Below are 17,067 nucleotides of genomic sequence, written 5' to 3'. Positions count from 1 at the left end.
CGTACAAAATGACCATATTACCCTTTCTTTGAATGATGGCAAGAATGTACAGTCATCAAAATCGAAAAACATTTCCCGCCAAAAAATGAAAAATTTTCCCGCCAAAATCAAAAAAAATTCCCGCCAAAAAAAAAAATTCCGCCAAAAAAAATTTCCCGCCAATATCAAAAAAATTTCCCGCCAATATCAAAAAAATTTCCCGCCAAAATCAAATAAATTTCCTGCCAAAATTACGAAATTGGATTTTCCTACCAAATTTTTTTAAATTTCTACCTTATAAAAAACATTTTATTTAAAAAGTTTACAAGGTTTTTAAATGGTTGGAAACCTTTTAATTTTAAAAACCCTAAATCCTAACCCCTAAACTTTTTCGGTTGTTTTGTTAATTTGTTTTTTTTGTTATGTATTTTCTTCTTTTCGTCAGGTTACGTTGTTAGTATGTTTTCTTTTCCTCTTTTGTTAATTTATTTTGCTCTTTTGTTCGTTTATTTTTTCGACTATGTTTTTTCAGCTAATTTAGTCTAATTTTTTTCTCTTGTAGTTAGATTATGGTTTGTGTTTTTTAACAATTTTTTGGTATTTTAAATTTTCGTCTGTATCTGGTACTCACTTTCTTTTCTTTGTTTATGTTGTTTTTAATAAGGGTGAATTAGCTGAGTAGCCAAAAAAACAAAACTATAGAATAATATAACCATTTATTCAAAAAAATTAGAAAAGTAGGATCAAGGGTAGGGTAAATTACTATTTTGGGTTTTTTGGTTTAAGGGTAGGGGTTAAGGTGATGGCCGGCAGTGGTGGTTGACGGTGATCCGGTTGAACACTAAAAATACTGACGATATGGATTCTTGTGTGTTACAACGGATAAAAGAAAGAGAGAAAATTATTGAAAGGGTTACCGAGAGCTCCAACCATCGATTCAGATTCAAAAAATTGGAAGATTCTGCGAATCGTTCGATCTGTACTTGGAAGCGCAACCTTCTTCTTCTTCTTCAAGACTCAATTTTTTTAGGTTTTTTGGGAAGATGATGAACGAAAAGAGAGAGAGAGAAGAGAAGTTGCAGAAGATATTTCCAAGGAGAAGATATCCAAAGGAAAACATGGTTTTTGGGTCAAATTTTGGGTTCTATAAGTTTTTTTTTTCTTTTGTGGGTTATTTTCTTCCTTTTTTTTAGTTTTCCAATGATTGTTTTTTTTTCTTTTGTGGGTTATTTTCTTCCTTTTTTTAGTTTTCCAATGATTGTGCTTGTATTCTGAACACGATGTAAAACATTTGCTCTCTCCATTTTTTGCCTCCAAAAGTCTTCATAAGTCATTTTCGGAATTTCTTTTTAATTTTGTTTTGTAATAGGTTCAATTTAAGGTTCAATTTTGTTTTGTCATAAATATAATCTATTGCGCTGGATAATTTGTGGATCATCATTGGGCTGAATGCCAAGCTTAGTGATCTTTCAAATGTAGACAAACCAAAGGACAACTTATGACAGCTAGCGGAAAAAAATAATCAAAATATTGAAGTCTTGTTTTGTCTTGCTTTGTCAAGATCTGGAGTAGATGCAACAGCATGGTGAAATCGTGGGTTTTAAATGTTGTGAGTCCAAGGAGATCTATCTGGAGTAGATGCAACAGCATGGTGAAATCGTGGATTTTAAATGTTGTGATTTCACATGTCAGAATTCTGTCTTGATGGCACAAGGAAACTTTCAAAAGCCTAAGTGTTCTCACTGCTCGCTTGTTGGACATATTGCGGATAAATGCTACAAACTACATGGATCTATCCTCCACGACATCCAAGGGCAAAGAAGAATAACTATGTTGGAAGTACTAACTTTGCTAGCACACCAGTCATGTTGAAGATATTAAGGATAACACCTAAGGAGAACTTCAATGAGGACATGTCTAATGAACAACTCCAACAGATGATATCTTATCTTAGCACTAAGCTTCAATCTTCGAGTAACACTTCATGCTCTGATAAAACCATAGCTTCGACTTCAAATTTTGTACTAACTATCTGGTACATTTCTTACAGATCTGAACTGGTCTGGTCTAACTAAAGAGAAAAACCACCACCTACAATATTCTGTTATCTTTAAAATATTATTTGCGATTGTTGTACCTCAGCATATCTTTCTGTTTAAGAGGCCTAATTTCAAAAGTCATCCAAGTTAATTTTTCTTCTATTTTTGGGCCTAATCTTTTAAAGGCTCATTTTTTGTTTCCCCTGAAAGTCTAACCCCTCGCTATCCTCCATTCCGCTGTTCTCTGAATTGCGACCTCAACCGTCTCTCTCCTTCTAGATTAAGTTTATCATCAAGTAAGAATCTTCTGTGTAACTTTTCAATTTTCAGTGGAATAGTATTGTTAGAGGCTCATTGGAGGTAAACTATCTCTTCCGCAGGGTTTGAAAGAGCTGAGAGAATCAACAATCCAAGCAACGACATTCACAGGAAATCTCGATGCTCCAGTTGATGAAACTCTGTTTGATATTGAGAAAGAGATCGATGATTTATTGCCAATTAAAGTCAAAGAACAGAGAGTGAGCAACTTGCTTCAAGCAATAATGGTTGGAGGATGTGTTGCAGCTATGGCTCTCCTTAAAATGATCCCTACATCAGTCCTTTGGGGATACTTCGCCTTCATGGCAATTGAAAACCTACCCGGAAACCAGTTCTGGGAAAGAATCTTGCTTCTCTTCACAGCCCCAAGCCGTAGATTCAAGTAAAAATCTCAATCTTTTTTTTTTTATCGCCTTTTACTTTTCAAGAATGGTTTACTGAACTATTTACCAAAATTGCAGGGTTCTTGAAGATAACAACGCAACATTTGTGGAAACTGTTCCATTCAAAACGATTGCAATGTTCACTATTTTCCAAACAACTTATCTTTTAACCTGCTTTGGTCTCACGTGGATCCCAATAGCTGGAGTTATGTTCCCTCTAATGATCATGTTTATAATACCCGTAAGGCAATATATCCTCCCAAGATTCTTCAAAAGTGCTCATCTTCAGGACTTAGACGCAGCAGAGTATGAAGAAGCACCCGCTTTGCCATTCAATCTTGCAGTATCGGTAAAGGACACCATCATCCCAGTAACGGCCACCAATACCACCGTGCAAGACTGATTTACTAACAGAAACAACGGCGAAATATGCTCCAAGAGAAATGAGGTTCTTCTCAACATGTCCATGAAACCCAATGATTTTCTTTCCCTTGTTTGCAAGAGTGAAAACTTCTTACCCTTATTATTATAGCCTAGCAGCTCAGAAGTTTTTGTGTTAGTTTTAAATTGAAGTGCTTGAATGACATTAGATTTGTCGTCGTAGTAACCCTCAACAGATTCAAGATATTCATTGTTAAGACTGTCAATCTCGATCTGCATTCAAATGAAATTAGAAACAAATATTACTTAAAGTTAGTCAATTATTATTGTTCACATAAAATGATTAGGCTGTATAAAAGCGGATCGGAGGAAACCTAAAAACCAAACATTCCAATTCCAAATATGCATTGTTAAACCGTCACCATTAATATATTGTAAGACATACCGTATGTGTGAAACCTCTATCCCAAACACCAAAGAGTTTTCCCCTTTTCAGTTGTCCACTCTTCACATATTCCAAATGGATGGTCTGAATGCCCTCTGAACCAACTCGTACATATATCTTGGAAACACCATCATGGTCCGATCCATCATCCCACTTATTGCCTCCGGGTCTGCCTATCGCTTCCATCATTTCGGCCATTTCCAATACGTTTAGAGTTGAAGGAAAATCAACTACCTCTTAAATAAATTTTTGCAGACAGAGGTGAACAAAAGGTGGTTACTTCAGTAATACTTGGGAGTTTTTGTTACACAAGCTAGTATTAAAGTGTATGATCATTAATTACATTTACATATCACAGAACTAGTTAAGATTTTATAAGTATATCAATAAATCAAGTATGCATTGGGAGGGGGAGAGAGAAAGAGAGAGATGACCTCTGGTGGCTGAGGAGAGAAGAAGACTTGTGATGAGCGAGCGGAGGACTTATCACCCATAAACGAGACATGGTCTTGTCTTAACAAATTTTATATACATGTATTATGTATGTCTTCTTCTACATAGGAATCTTTCTTATAATATGAAAATGGTGAAAATAAAGAAATCATTTAGAAGAGTGCCGGCCAAGAAGAGAGAGCCGTTGACAAAGCGAATGAAGAAGACCAAGGGAGAGAGAGAGAGAGAGAGAGAGAGAGAGAGAGAGAGACTCAAATCATATTTGTAATTAGAAATTAACGAAAAAAATCTCTTACTATTTCTTCCATCCATACGGAAGCCAAGTAGCCAACTAGAGCAGAACCTTTGCTCCATTTGATTACTACCTTTCTATCTGGTGTCCTTCAAGGAATTCAATTCAAAACTAACATCAAGAATTTCGACCTGATGGGATATGATAAAATTAAGAAGTTTTCACTTGCAGACCACTATCCCCTCTGCTTGACTCCATGAAACCGGATATATGCAGCATCATCGTGACGTGATCATCAACCTCGTTGAGATTCAAGATGTTTGTTGTTGATCCCAAGATCGATCGAAGAAACCCTAAGGTCTCACTGTTGTGTGTGTCGACGAAGAAAGGATCTGCATCGGGAACGTCGCGAGTCCAATAAAGGAAAACAAGCAGTGCTTTCGTCTGTGTCATTAAAAACGACGTAGTTGCCTTATACATATTATGGGCTGGATTGGGCTTTGTGAAGATGTTTCTAGAACGAAACTGGAATTTTGGAGACGAAGGAAGATGGGAAAAGAAAAACGGTGGCGTTTTCTTAAAAATTAAATAAATTATCAAAAATAATGGAATATGAAGCCCAGTAGCCCATATAATGCGGGATTTGTCCATTAAAACTCAGCCCAGAAAAGGAAAAATAAATAAAGTAAGTTAGAAAAGGAAAAAGGAAACCTATTTGTGAGATCGTAACCGACATAATAAAACATTTAGGGATCTATAAATAAATGCCTCTACTGTTTCTTTCTTACTTGGACTCTCCACTCTTTCTTCGTATCTGTTTCTTCGGCGAGTCTCGCTCTCTCTCTCTCTCTCTCTGAATTTGCGATGATTATCTAGGGTTTCGTTCCTACGCGGTTTGTAATTTAGTGTTCTAGGGTTTGGTCTGTAGGTTTCTTTTTTCTAATCTCTTCGCTTTGTTAACTAACGCGTCTCTGATCTGATTTATTTGTTTCTTCGTCTCTTGCAGGTTTGTTTTGAAAGCAAGTTTATAATCTGATCATCGCTCCCCCCGGTATCTCTCTTCTCTCTCTCGATCCAATTGCATCGAAGCTTTTAGGGTTTGGTATATCTCTCTCTCTCTCTCTCTATTCAATTGCATCGTTATTCGCTTTTAGGGTTTTATTCTCTTGGCTCTGTTATTCTTCTTCTTAACGCTTTCGCTGATTTTTGTTTATTCGTCTTGCAGGTTGTAATAGAAGCGAGTTTATAATCTGCATTCCTCCCTACTTGTGGAATTCTCTCCTTCTTCTTCTAGGGTTTGTTCTCTCCCTCTCTCTCTCTCTCTCTCAATTCATGCCTCCTACTTGTGGAATTCTCCTTCTAGGGTTTGATAAGTGAAACTTTTACTCTTCGCTCTGTTTATTTTTATTGTTCGCCCCACGCTTGTGATTTTTCACTCCCAAGTCCTACGCTTTGATTTCTCAATCTTCTTTTTTTAAAAATCCTGTCTCTTCTGTCTGTTGTTAGTAGCTATGTGGTGGATGGTGCTATCGTTTTCAAGTTTTGAATTGATGGTTTATATCTTCTCTGTGTGTGTGTGTGTGTGTTTTCAGGTGGAATTGGATCATTGTCTCTTGTTGCTAAAGATGGAATTAAATTGTCTATTATGGTAACGTCATATAATTTGATAAAGATGCAGCAGAGGACCGATAGAGAGAGAGAGAGATTCATGTAAGTCTTTTATTTATAAATTAAAAAAAGAAAAACTATATTACAATGTAGTATAATACTTCATTCTACATGTACTGTGTAGTATAGTATTCTTTATACGACTCTAGAAGGTTCCATTAGTTTCTGAATTTGTTGGGATAGTTTTACATGTTTACTTGCTAATTTTCACTTTTGGTTCCGTGGTTTTTTTGCTTCTTCTAATTACATGTTGATATTTACTTGTCCTTTTTCTTATTTTCAGGTTTTGGACGATGCTTTTATATCATCCTCACTCCTCAGGTGTTCTCATGGGTTCTTTTCTCTTAACACATCTCTTTTATTTGTTTCTGAATTTTCAATTTGGTTATGTGTTTTTTTTTCTTCTTCTAATTACGTGTATTCTGATGATGATTTCATTTGCAGCTTGCTTATGGAGCGACGTGGTTCTGGAGAAAGGTACATTTGATCATTAACATGATGACAAAGTAATGTCTTCTCTCTTATCTTCGAACAATTCTACTTACTTACGATATTTTTGTTTGTAACATAGCTCTGCTTTGATTTGTCTTTGCATGTCTCAGTCTGATTTTGGAAACGAACGATTTGTTTTAAGGTGCAGAGCATACTTCAGATCTTTGGTTGAAACTTTATCTTAAGATATGTCTTGTGAATAATGTTTTTAAGTATTCTGATGATTTCAATTTGCAGCTTGCTTATGGAGCGACGTGGTTCTGGGGAAAGGTACATTTGATCATTACAACATGATGACAAAGTATAATTTCTTCTCTCTTATCTTCGAAGGAATTTACTTACTTTCGGTATTTTTGTTTGTAACATAACCCTGCTTTGTTTTGTCTTTGCAGGTCTCCATCTCATATTGGAAACCAATTAAGGTGCCGAGCATACAACAGATCTTTGATTTCAAACTTTTTCTTAAGGTATGTAGTATTCTTTATACAACTCTAGAAGGTTTATTTAGCTGTGAAATTGTTGGAAACAAACTTACATGTTCACTTCTGAGATTCCACTTTCAGGTTAAAATATGGCTTGGAGACGAGGCAGGAGATCGCTACTACTATGTTCTCTCTCGGTTCCAAGTTTGCCGAATGCTAACTGTTACTAAGGTTTGTTCAATTTTGACACCCACAACATTTTGTACTTGAATGATTCTCACATTGGTTACAAAGATTTTGATCATTTTTTATTCAGATCCTAAATCATAAGAGGCTATAAAGATTTCTCTTAACCTCCACAAGCTTCTTATCGACAACAGTCTTCCCGATGTGTATGCCACAACTCATCTTATGTCTTATCATCGATTCAATTTTACTTACTCTCGATATGTTTAATTTGTTTGTAACATAACTCTGCTTTGTTTTGTCTTTGCAGGTCTCAAGTCTGATTTTGGAAACCAATTATTTGTTAAAGGTGCATCATACTTCAGATCATTGATATAAACTTTACCCTAAGGTCTTCCGAATAATGTTTTTAAGTCTTCTGATGATGATTTCAGTTTGCAGCTTGCTTATGGACCGACGTGGTTATGTGGAAGAGTACATTAAATCATTACAACTGTTGATGCAAATGATGCTGGTAAAGTAAAATGTCGTGGTGGACCAGAACGTGATTGTTTTTATCTTTGATACATGATTGTGTTCCACTTTATCTTTGTTTTATCTTTGATTCTCTCCCTCTCTCAATTCATGCCTCCTACTTGTGGAATTCTCCTTCTAGGGTTTGATAATTAATGATGTGAAACTTTTACTCTTCGCTCTGTTTGTTTTTTATTTTTTGCTTTGGTTCCCTAAGTTTCTTCTTCGTCTTGCAGGTGTGTTTTTGGTAGCAAATTTATGATTCCAATCATTATCGCTCGCCCACGCTTCTGAATTTTCACTCCTAAGTCCTACGGTTTGATTTATCACTTTGGGTTTCTATAATTGAATTACGTGTCATTTATTTAATTGTCGTGTTTGTTTTGTTGATTTAAATTTGTGGACTATATGCTATGATTGATCTCTGATTTGCTTTGATTGATCGTTTTCAAGCTTTGAATTGATGGTTTTTAGGGTTTATATCTTCTGTTTGTGTGTGTGTATTCTTTATACGACTCTAGAAGGTTTCATTAGTTTGTGAAATTGTTAGAACAGTGTTGCATGTTCACTTCCTAATTTTCACTTTTGGTTCTGTGGTTTTTTCCTTCTTCTAATTTACATGTTGATATTTACTTGTCCTTTTTTTATTTCAGCTTTTGGACGATGCTTTTATATCATCCTCACTCCTCAGGCGTTCTCATGGGTTCCTTTCTCTTAACACATCTCTTTTATCTGTTTCTGAATTTTCACTTTGGTTATGTGGTTTTTTTTTCTTCTGATTGCATGTTGATATATTTCAGGTTAAAATATGGCTTGGAGACAACGCAGCATCTCTTTTATCTGTTTCTCGGATCCTAGTTTTAAGAATGCTAACTGTTACTAAGGTTTGTTCAATTTTGACACCCAAAACCTTTTGTACTTGAATGAATATGTTTGTTTGTAACATAACTCTGCTGTTTTGTATTTGCAGGGTCTCAGTCTGATTTTGGAAACCAATTATTTGTTTTAAGGTGCAGAGCATACTTCAGATCTTTGATTGAAACTTTATCTTAAGATATGTCTTGTGAATAATGTTTTCAAGTATTCTGATGATGATTTCATTTGCAGCTTGCTTATGGAGCGACGTGCTTCTGGAGAAAGGTACATTTGATCATTACAACATGATGACAAAGTATAATGTCTTCTCTCTTATCTTCGAAGGAATTTACTTACTTTCGGTATTTTTGTTTGTAACATAACTCTGCTTTATTTTGTCTTTGCAGGTCTCCATCTCATTTTGGAACCAAATTATTTGTTTTAAGGTGCAGAGCATACTTCAGATCTTTGATTTGAAACTTTATCTTAAGGTATGTCTCGTGAATACTTCATTCGACATGTACTCTAGGGTAGTATTCTTTATACAACTCTAGAAGACAAACTTACATGTTCACTTTTGAATTTCCACTTTCAGGTTAAAATATGGCTTGGAGACGAGGCCGGAGATCACTACTACTATGTTCTCTCTCGGTTCCAAGTTTGCAGAATGCTAACTGTTACTAAGGTTTGTTCAATTTTGACACCCACAACCTTTGTACTTGAATGATTCTCACATTGGTTACAAAGATTTTGATCATTTTTTATTCAGATCCTAAATCATAAGAGGCTATAAAGATTTCTCTTAACCTCCACAAGCTTCTTATCGACAACAGTCTTCCCGATGTGTATGCCACAACTCATCTTATGTCTTATCATCGATTCAATTTTACTTACTTTCGATTGTTTAATTTGTTTGTAACATAACTCTGCTTTGTTTTGTCTTTGCAGGTCTCAAGTCTGATTTTGGAAACCAATTATTTGTTAAAGGTGCATCATACTTCAGATCTTTGATATAAACTTTATGCTAAGGTCTTCTGAGTAATGTTTTTAAGTTTTTTGATGATGATTTCAGTTTGCAGCTTGCTTGCTTATGGACCGACGTGGTTATGGGGGAGAGTACATTAAATCATTACAACTGTTGATGCTGGTAAAGTAAAATGTCTTGGTGGACCAGAACGTAATGGAAGTGTTACAGTTGTTGACGTTCACCTGCAGGAGGAGACTTTTCAGATCCTGTTACTTCTGCACCCTTATTATTTTGCAGGTAATTATGTCGTTCTTGGCTGCTTCCCTATCTTCCATTGTACATGTACTCGATTGATTGCGTGTGGTTTTAGAACTGTCGCAGACTCCTATTTTAGCACCGTTTATGTTTTCTTTTTCTTCTGCAGGTCTTCTGGGTTTTGGACAAAAAGCGAGAAAACATTTTCCCTCTGTGAATTGGTTGATTTCCTACTAAAAAGTATTCAACGGTATGCTTACATATTCTCAGTTTAAACCTGTCTTGGTTTACTATCTCCAATTCTTGTATATAAGAAGTTGCTTTTTTTTCTTCTTCAGGCATTGGGATCTTTCTATGAGAAGTTAGGTCCAGATATCATCAACATCAGGAAAAAAGGCCAGAGAGGTGTTGCAGAGGGAAGACGATCTTAATGAAATTGGCCAGGTACGTGTCACTTATCCTTGTATTGGTATCAATGTCGTGACTAATGACCTCTTGTCTCAGCTATATACAGGTTTTGAACAATAGTCTTGGCATCTAAACTTGTCTTGAGTTATAGAAGATAATCAGTCTTAGCACATATTTCTTTCTTAAAGGAATTTGTTTGACCTGCACATTGAGTTTTGTATGCACCTTGTAGGAAAAGATGCGCAAGCAGAAGGTGACAAAATCATCTTGGAAACAGGTTACTAATTGGTCTCTTTCCCCTTTTTCCTATGTATCTATCATGCTGCACCTATTTCTAGTGTTTGATCATATTCTTATGTTCATTTGATTTTTACCTCTTGGATCTGTTATATTAGATTGTGGAGGATGCTTTGCTCGGTCAGTGATGGTTCTGATGGATCGTTGTCTTCTTCTCTGCGCTATATTTAGGTAGTGTTCTTCCTCTTAACCGATTTATTTCTTTCTTTCTATATAAGTGAAATTAAATACCTCTGTCTCTTTGATGCAGACCGTCCAGGCACTGGGATTAATGTGTGGGAGGGTTCGAAATGAGAAACATCAGGTTACTAACTGGTCTCTTGCCCTATATCTCTGTTGGTTTCTCATGTTACATCATGCTAGTGATGGTGCATTTTTGCCATGTTTTTGGAATTTTGCAGGTTAACAGTAATGTCCCTGATCTTCCTAGTGAGCTAGCATCTACGTTTCAAGCCTAATATCTTGTTGTTTCTTTTAGTCGAGGTTCTAAAAGAGAGAAGTGTAAGGTAACTATCTGGTCTCTTGCCCTATATCTCTGTTGGTTTCTCATGTTACATCAGGCTTGTGATGGTGGTTTTTTTTCTTCTGTGAAGTGCTCCCTTCTTTACCTCTGTTCTATTTTTCAAATGACTTCCATGTTACAACCACAATTACCTATGTTCTCTGTCTTATTGTGTTTTTCAGATTCTCTTGATGTGTTTTATTATGTGTTTCCAGATTCTCTTGCTTGGACAATTATTTTTCCGCCCAAGAGGAGGGTAACCAAGCCATGGCTGCCTGTCTCGTTTCTGCTAGGCTATTGCCAGGGTAATCATGTTACTCTTGTTTTCTTTAAAACGAGCGACTGTAAATCTGTAACCTTCTAGTGGTTTGATTCATCCTTTTCACTCGTTTCCTCTGTTGGATTTTTAAAATTTATTGGTCTTCCCAATCAGTGATATCCTCTCTCTCTCTCTCTCTTTGATGCAGGTCTTCTTTTGGAATTACTCCTCAACAGCTTCTCAAAGGATCTCAACAAGCAGCAATATGGATGGGGTAAGTTTGCACTCATGTGACATGCTTATCTCTGGTTATTTCTATCACTTGTCTCTAGTTTATTGGTAATTTTCCCCCACTTCTTATTTACTAACACAAATTTTTATTTTTGGTCTTCTTTGCTTTTCTCTCAGGAGGTGGTGCAAAAACCAACAGCTTGTCATAATGTGAATGGATCACAACAATTGTTCTCAGCAGCAATATGGAGTGGGTAAGTTTTGCAGTTATACGAGGCGGGTTTATTATATATGTATGCTTATTTCGTTATCTCTTGTCTCTAGTTAACTTTGGTATGCTTGTTTTCTTGTTGCACCAGCCTCAAGGATTGTCAAATACGCTCTAGACTAGCTTGTCATAATGTCACAACTCACAACAATGGCTCCCTGCAGCAATATGGAGGGGTAAGTTTGCCTGAACTTAGTATTCGCTTCTGAATTTTTCAATTTTATTCTCCATGTTATTCACTTCTCCTTCTTTTATTGTTTCAGATTGTGGAGGATAATGCTATGATGATTGATTGGTGATTGAGGAGGATGCTTCTAATATATGTCGGTGATGGTTGATTCATCCTTGTCACTCTCGTTATCTCTGTTTGATTTTTGTCCTTTTTCCCCGTCTTCTTATTTACTAACACGAATTTTTGTTTTTGGTCTTCTTTGTTTTTCTCTCAGGAGGTGGTGCAAAAACCAACAGCTTGTCATGATGTGAATGGATCACAACCATTGTTCCCTGCAGCAATATGGAGAAATATGGAGGGGTAAGTTTGCAGTTATATGAGACGTTCTTGTTATATATGTCTACTTATTTCTTGATCTCTTGTCTCTAGTTAACTTTGGTATGCATGATTATTTGTTGCATCAGCCTCAAGGATTTTCAAATACGCTCTAGACTAGCTTGTCATAATGTCCCAACAATGGGTTCCCTGCTGCAAGATGGAGGGGTAAGTTTGCCTGAACTTACTATTCGATTGATTTTTGGTTTACATAATTTTTTGTTGTTGCATCAGCCTCAAGGATTTTCATATTTTCTCAGGAATACTAGGAAAGGCATCAGTGGAGATGATGATGATGACTTGCTATAGCGCAAGACCTTTTTGGTTTCTGGTATGAAGATTTGTTATTTGTTCAGTGTTGCTTAGGTTTTCCCTGCTCACTTTCTCATATGGTGTGTTCGTTTTTCTTTGTTTTTCATCAAGGTTGCTTGCCATGATCTCACTTTGATGGTTGCTGCAGTAGCACTTGGGATCAAAACAAACAGAGTTGTCACAGGTATTTTTGCACTTAATATGAGATATGTTTTGGTAATGACTCTTTAGTGTTATTCTGTTGTTGTGACTTGTTGTCACCGGAGATGGGACAAATGATGCATCACACGAGGTATAGAAATACTCAAAATGTGGGAAATTTTTATTGAATTAACTGTTTATGTTGGAATCGAAAAGTATCTCTTTCCCAAGTATTTCATCAGACAGCCGATCCTTTTCTCATTGGTGTAAAACTTTTTGAGTGGATTTGCATGCAGGGATTGGTCTAGCTATGGGAATAGCAGGAACAGAAGTGGCTAAGGAGAGTTCGGACATCATCATCTTGGATGAAAACTTTGCTTCAGTTTTCAAGGTTTGCTCAAATTCACCTTTTTCCTCATTATAGTTTCCTTCCTTGTCTCACATAAATCACATAATACAGAATGTATTACTAAAATTAATTAATCTACAGAATAAACATAATCACATAAATACAGAATCACATAATCACATAAGACAGAATCACATAATCTACTTCATTACCAAAATTACTGGTTCCATGTAGATATTGGGCATAAATACAGAAAATGTTTCTTGCAATTAAATTTGGGTGGATTTTTATATGTAGATTGTTCGCTGGGGACGCTTAGTCTATGCCAACAATCTGAAATTCATCCAATTTCAGTTCACAGTCAATGCTATTTCAAGTGGTTCCACTTACAGCTGTGCAGGTTTGAATTTCTGTTGCATGTAACTCTATTTTACTCTCTCGTTCTCTATATATCTAGTTTTATTCATACATTTGGGGTTTTCTTTTATTTAAAGCTTCTTTGGGTTAATCTGATAATGAACATTTTTGGAGCATTGGTTTTTGCCACTGAACCACCCACTGATCACCTGATGAGTAAGCCTCTGGTTGGCAGAAAGTACTGTTTTTGCAGCTTTTAGTTTCTCGAATTCAAACTTGATAAGACATTTGGTTTTGTATCCCCAGATAAGACATTTTTAGTTTTTGCAGCCTTTCTCTGCTAAAGCAAATATGACAGTGGTGTCAATCATATTTACCTTTGTTCTATTTCTCAAATGACTTCCATGTGTGTAATTATTTTGGATAGGTTTTGGTAATTATTTTGCCGCCCAAGAGGAGAGGGTGACGCTGCGGGGTAATCATGTTACTCTTGTTTTCTTTAAAACTAGTGACTGTAAATCTGTAACCTTGTGTCCTAAATGATACATTCTTAGCCCTAAAACATTGTAGAAGTCATCTGATAAAGTTGACAAAATGTGTTTTTGCAGGTTGAATCTTGATATTATCTTGTTCCAGGTGTCAGTTGCCAACTCTGTACGTTGGAATGGAGTATATGCAAATTCATGTTTCAGATATACCCTTAGAACTCTTAGAACCAGCCCCCAGGAATTGAACTATTGATCGTAACAAATTACAATACATACCCGAAATATTAAACCATGCTTAATCAGACGTAAATTATGGAAGCATGAGGGATCATTTCTGCAAAATTGCAAATTAAACCTATGCTAGTTGATTGGGGTCATACACGAACAACAAAATTGTGACTAAAATCTACATTGAGTTATATATGTTGTGAGTCTTTTAAGCTGTTTCGTTACTCAGATGTTCCGTTAAACAATGTTGGTTTACAATTTAGAAAAAAACAAAAAAAATGAATCAGATGCAAACTCTCGTTTTTAGTTATGTTTTAGATATTTTCGATTTCAGATTTCTACAGCACTGAAATCCAAACAAGAAAAAAGTAAAGTTTAATACCAACAAAAAAAAATTAATCATGCGATTGTTAGTATTACTAGATTGCATAATTATAACAACAATGGAGATTAGAAGATTATTATCACTCGGTGAAGGGCACAACATGGACACCAAGTTGATTAATCATGTCACTTGCTTTTCCATGGAATCCAACAATTTTGTATCCTACTTTGTAGAGGAGAAAGCTTGAGCTCGATTCAAATCCAACCGATATAGATGTTCGTTTGTTCGTCCTAAACCTAAGCATAGTTATAACTTCGACTTCACTTCCAATTACTTTGTCATAACAACCATCCACCGCCGTAATGTACTCACTTGGATATTCTACGTCAAACTGCCAAAAAAAATAAAAAAAATCTTCATGTAAAATGTAAACTGCCAAAAAATAATAAAAATATGTGAAGCAGTAATAGTTAATCACCTCTTTGATATCAAGTGGTGTTTTGTTTCCATGATCGTCTCCAATAACCATCCGAGTGTCCTTATCGTACACAAACTTGAGGAATGCGATACCATTTTCGCATTTTCCGACATATATCTTTCTTACATTATCGTAAACACCATCGTCCCATGAACCTCCTCGACAACCACCTTGTGGTCTTAGTTTCTCTGCTGTAGGAGGAGGTATCTGACTATAGTACGCTCCAATAGCAACGAGATCACGATCACTATGTCGTCCATGGAACCCAACGATAACACATCCTTTGTTCTCCAACACAAATTTGGTACCAGACACGGTTCCAAATGTTGGAGAGGTTCTCCCTTCGGATGATTTGAAAATCAATGACGTGACCCTAATCTCGCCATCCCCAAAGATTTTTAAAGTCCCCTCCACATATGTGAGCAGTTCATTTGGATAGTCGAGCTCAAACTGCAATAAAATCATGCTTACAATAAGAGACTACTCAAGGTTTTATAGTCAATGAATAATATATTTTGTGTTTTTTTAGAATCAATAACCTCTTCTTCTTCTCCTTCGTCTTGTATACTCTGCCAACCATGTTGACGCTCTACAACTGTACGGTTGTGGTAGTGAAATGTGATACATTTTATGTTAGTGGTATTATAACTAACATACACCGTTCTAATGCTTTCAAAGACACCATCATCCCAAGGTAGGCCTCCAATACCACCGTGGCATTCTGATTTGGTAATGGGAACCGTTGTGAAGTATGCTCCAAGAGAGTTGAGATTCTTGTTAGCATATCCATGGAAGCCAACGATTCTTTTACCTTTCTCTCCAAGTAAAAACTTCTTACCCTTTTCATACCCAAACATCTCTGAAGCCCTGAAGTTGGTTGTAAATCGAAGTGACTGAATAACACCAGATGTGTAATCATAGTAACCCTCTACATAGACTAAATGTTCATTGTAAAGATAGTTGATCTCAAACTGCAAGAAAAAAAAATAAAAAAAATTGGTGAACACAAAAGGGTATTAGAAATTTAGTCAAATAACAAAAGTTGGAACATCTTTTTGTGTATACCGTTTGCGTGAAACCGCTACCCGAGTAACCGTGGGTTGTTCCTTCTTCAGGTTTTCCACTATTGACGTAATCGAATTTGATGTACTGAATGCCTTCAAAACCACCTCCTACGTAAATTTTTGCTATACCGTCGTGGTCAGCTCCATCATCCCACTTATAGCCTCCCTTGCTACCTTTTGCTTTCAATTTATTCGGATAATTCCAAGTGAAATATGCTCCAAGGGAGATGATGTTTCTGTTCCTCATATGTCCATGAAAACCAGTTATATTTTTTCCCTCGACTTCAAGTGTAAACTTGTTACCCTTGTCATATCCGATCAGTTCCGAAATCCTGAAATTGGTTTTGAATTGAAGTCCTTGAATGTAACCAGATTCGTGGTCGTAGTAACCCTCTACTGATTCGAGGTATTCATTATTAAGATGGTTAATCTCAAACTAAACAAACAAAAAAGATTATGAGAAAAGGATGAAAAAATTGATTAGTACTATTCACATATATAAAACCGAGTAATATATGTTTAGTTTAGTATAACACCAAAGACATACCGTCTCAATGAAGCCTCTATGTCGACGACCAACGAGTGTACCAAATTTTAGCAGTCCATTCTTTACATATTCAAACTCCATGTAGTTAATGCCTTGACGACCACCTCCAACAAAAATCTTGGCGATACCGTCATGGTCAGATCCATCATCGAATGTAAAGCCTTTTGTGCTACCTACCGCTTCCAATCTTTGTGCCATCGCCAAACAGATTGGAATCTAATTCATAAATGGAGGAATTACATTATTTCCCACATATGTATCTTTTACTTATATTTGAGTTTTTAATACTCTTTCAGGACGACAAGGATCTAACAAGTTCAAAATTGTAGGACGGAGATCACATATGAAAGAGAGCTTCAATTCATGTTGTATAAGTTCTTGAAAATATGGTCATGATGTTTACGTAAAAACAATTTGAACCAGATATTCAGAATATATAAGATTTTAAGAGCTAAATTAATATACAAAGATCTCTGCATTGGGGAAGGATAGAGAAATTAATATAACCTTGGGTGGCTGATCAGGAGAAGAAGACTTGATAGTCGGAGATTACTTTGGTGAACAATCGATCGAACATGGTTATCCATAAAAGGGGTGTATTTATAAATAATGGGAGAATTATTCTTGATTAATTCTATACAGTTGGATCACAACTCTATATTATACCAACAACGACCA

General features: G+C 36.0%; 3 protein-coding genes across 53 annotated transcripts; 1 reads left to right on the top strand and 2 right to left on the bottom strand.

Annotated features, from left to right (window-relative positions):
* Nucleotides 1-2,822: 2,822 nt before the first annotated feature.
* On the bottom strand, nt 2,823-4,678 carry LOC104714456 (jacalin-related lectin 14-like). 2 transcript variants are annotated; one of them, XR_015565801.1, is made up of 3 exons: nt 3,980-4,667; nt 3,546-3,724; nt 2,823-3,373 (listed from the first exon to the last, which is right to left on the bottom strand). XR_015565801.1 is itself a non-coding variant. In XM_010431823.3 (2 exons), exons 1-2 carry the CDS (start codon nt 3,741-3,743, stop codon nt 3,005-3,007), a joined length of 567 nt encoding a protein of 188 aa, XP_010430125.1. In that variant the 5' UTR covers nt 3,744-4,678; the 3' UTR covers nt 2,823-3,004. The 2 variants fall into 2 exon arrangements, 1 of the variants encoding a protein (XP_010430125.1); XM_010431823.3 differs by having other exon boundaries at nt 3,546-4,678.
* A 257-nt stretch (nt 4,679-4,935) lies between these two features.
* Nucleotides 4,936-14,089, top strand: LOC104714454 (calcium-transporting ATPase 8, plasma membrane-type). Of its 50 annotated transcripts, none has more exons than XR_015565849.1 (43): nt 4,936-5,123; nt 5,237-5,332; nt 5,456-5,525; nt 5,823-5,940; nt 6,182-6,219; nt 6,343-6,375; nt 6,501-6,532; nt 6,628-6,691; nt 6,783-6,857; nt 6,954-7,043; nt 7,129-7,204; nt 7,309-7,347; nt 7,433-7,512; nt 7,748-7,827; nt 8,165-8,214; nt 8,312-8,395; nt 8,482-8,521; nt 8,619-8,651; nt 8,774-8,857; nt 8,962-9,051; nt 9,136-9,211; nt 9,315-9,353; nt 9,439-9,513; nt 9,582-9,630; nt 9,758-9,838; nt 9,927-10,032; nt 10,229-10,273; nt 10,392-10,464; nt 10,544-10,597; nt 10,695-10,799; nt 11,011-11,100; nt 11,263-11,328; nt 11,463-11,539; nt 11,645-11,729; nt 11,817-11,886; nt 12,000-12,085; nt 12,190-12,268; nt 12,361-12,431; nt 12,524-12,596; nt 12,850-12,944; nt 13,200-13,302; nt 13,397-13,734; nt 13,868-14,089. XR_015565849.1 is itself a non-coding variant. In XM_087464527.1 (43 exons), exons 38-43 carry the CDS (start codon nt 12,387-12,389, stop codon nt 13,870-13,872), a joined length of 369 nt encoding a protein of 122 aa, XP_087320653.1. In that variant the 5' UTR covers nt 4,979-5,123; nt 5,237-5,332; nt 5,456-5,525; nt 5,823-5,940; nt 6,182-6,219; nt 6,343-6,375; nt 6,501-6,532; nt 6,628-6,691; nt 6,783-6,857; nt 6,954-7,043; nt 7,129-7,204; nt 7,309-7,347; nt 7,440-7,512; nt 7,748-7,827; nt 8,165-8,214; nt 8,312-8,395; nt 8,482-8,521; nt 8,619-8,651; nt 8,774-8,857; nt 8,962-9,051; nt 9,136-9,211; nt 9,315-9,353; nt 9,439-9,513; nt 9,582-9,630; nt 9,758-9,838; nt 9,927-10,032; nt 10,229-10,273; nt 10,392-10,464; nt 10,544-10,597; nt 10,695-10,799; nt 11,011-11,100; nt 11,263-11,328; nt 11,463-11,539; nt 11,645-11,729; nt 11,817-11,886; nt 12,000-12,085; nt 12,190-12,268; nt 12,361-12,386; the 3' UTR covers nt 13,873-14,089. The 50 variants fall into 50 exon arrangements, 46 of the variants coding, with proteins under 46 accessions (XP_087320653.1, XP_087320656.1, XP_087320661.1 ...); XR_015565850.1 differs by having other exon boundaries at nt 4,979-5,123; nt 6,343-6,404; nt 7,440-7,512; ... (1 more) ...; nt 9,446-9,513; nt 11,817-11,880; XR_015565848.1 differs by having other exon boundaries at nt 4,979-5,123; nt 6,343-6,404; nt 7,440-7,512; nt 8,619-8,682; nt 11,817-11,876.
* A 350-nt stretch (nt 14,090-14,439) lies between these two features.
* LOC104716018 (jacalin-related lectin 14) lies at nt 14,440-16,587 on the bottom strand. The gene is made up of 5 exons (XM_010433369.3): nt 16,390-16,587; nt 15,844-16,278; nt 15,318-15,749; nt 14,779-15,228; nt 14,440-14,691 (listed from the first exon to the last, which is right to left on the bottom strand). The coding sequence occupies exons 1-5, from the start codon at nt 16,585-16,587 to the stop codon at nt 14,440-14,442; spliced, it is 1,767 nt and encodes a 588-aa protein (XP_010431671.2).
* Between the last annotated feature and the right edge of the window lie 480 nt (nt 16,588-17,067).

The sequence above is a fragment of the Camelina sativa genome, chromosome 9 (assembly GCF_030686135.1).
Source record: "Camelina sativa cultivar CO46 ecotype springtype chromosome 9, ASM3068613v1".
NCBI classification, from domain to species: Eukaryota; Viridiplantae; Streptophyta; class Magnoliopsida; order Brassicales; family Brassicaceae; genus Camelina; species Camelina sativa.
Note: the sequence above shows the minus strand (reverse complement) of the source record. Positions and strands in the feature narration are given on the sequence as shown.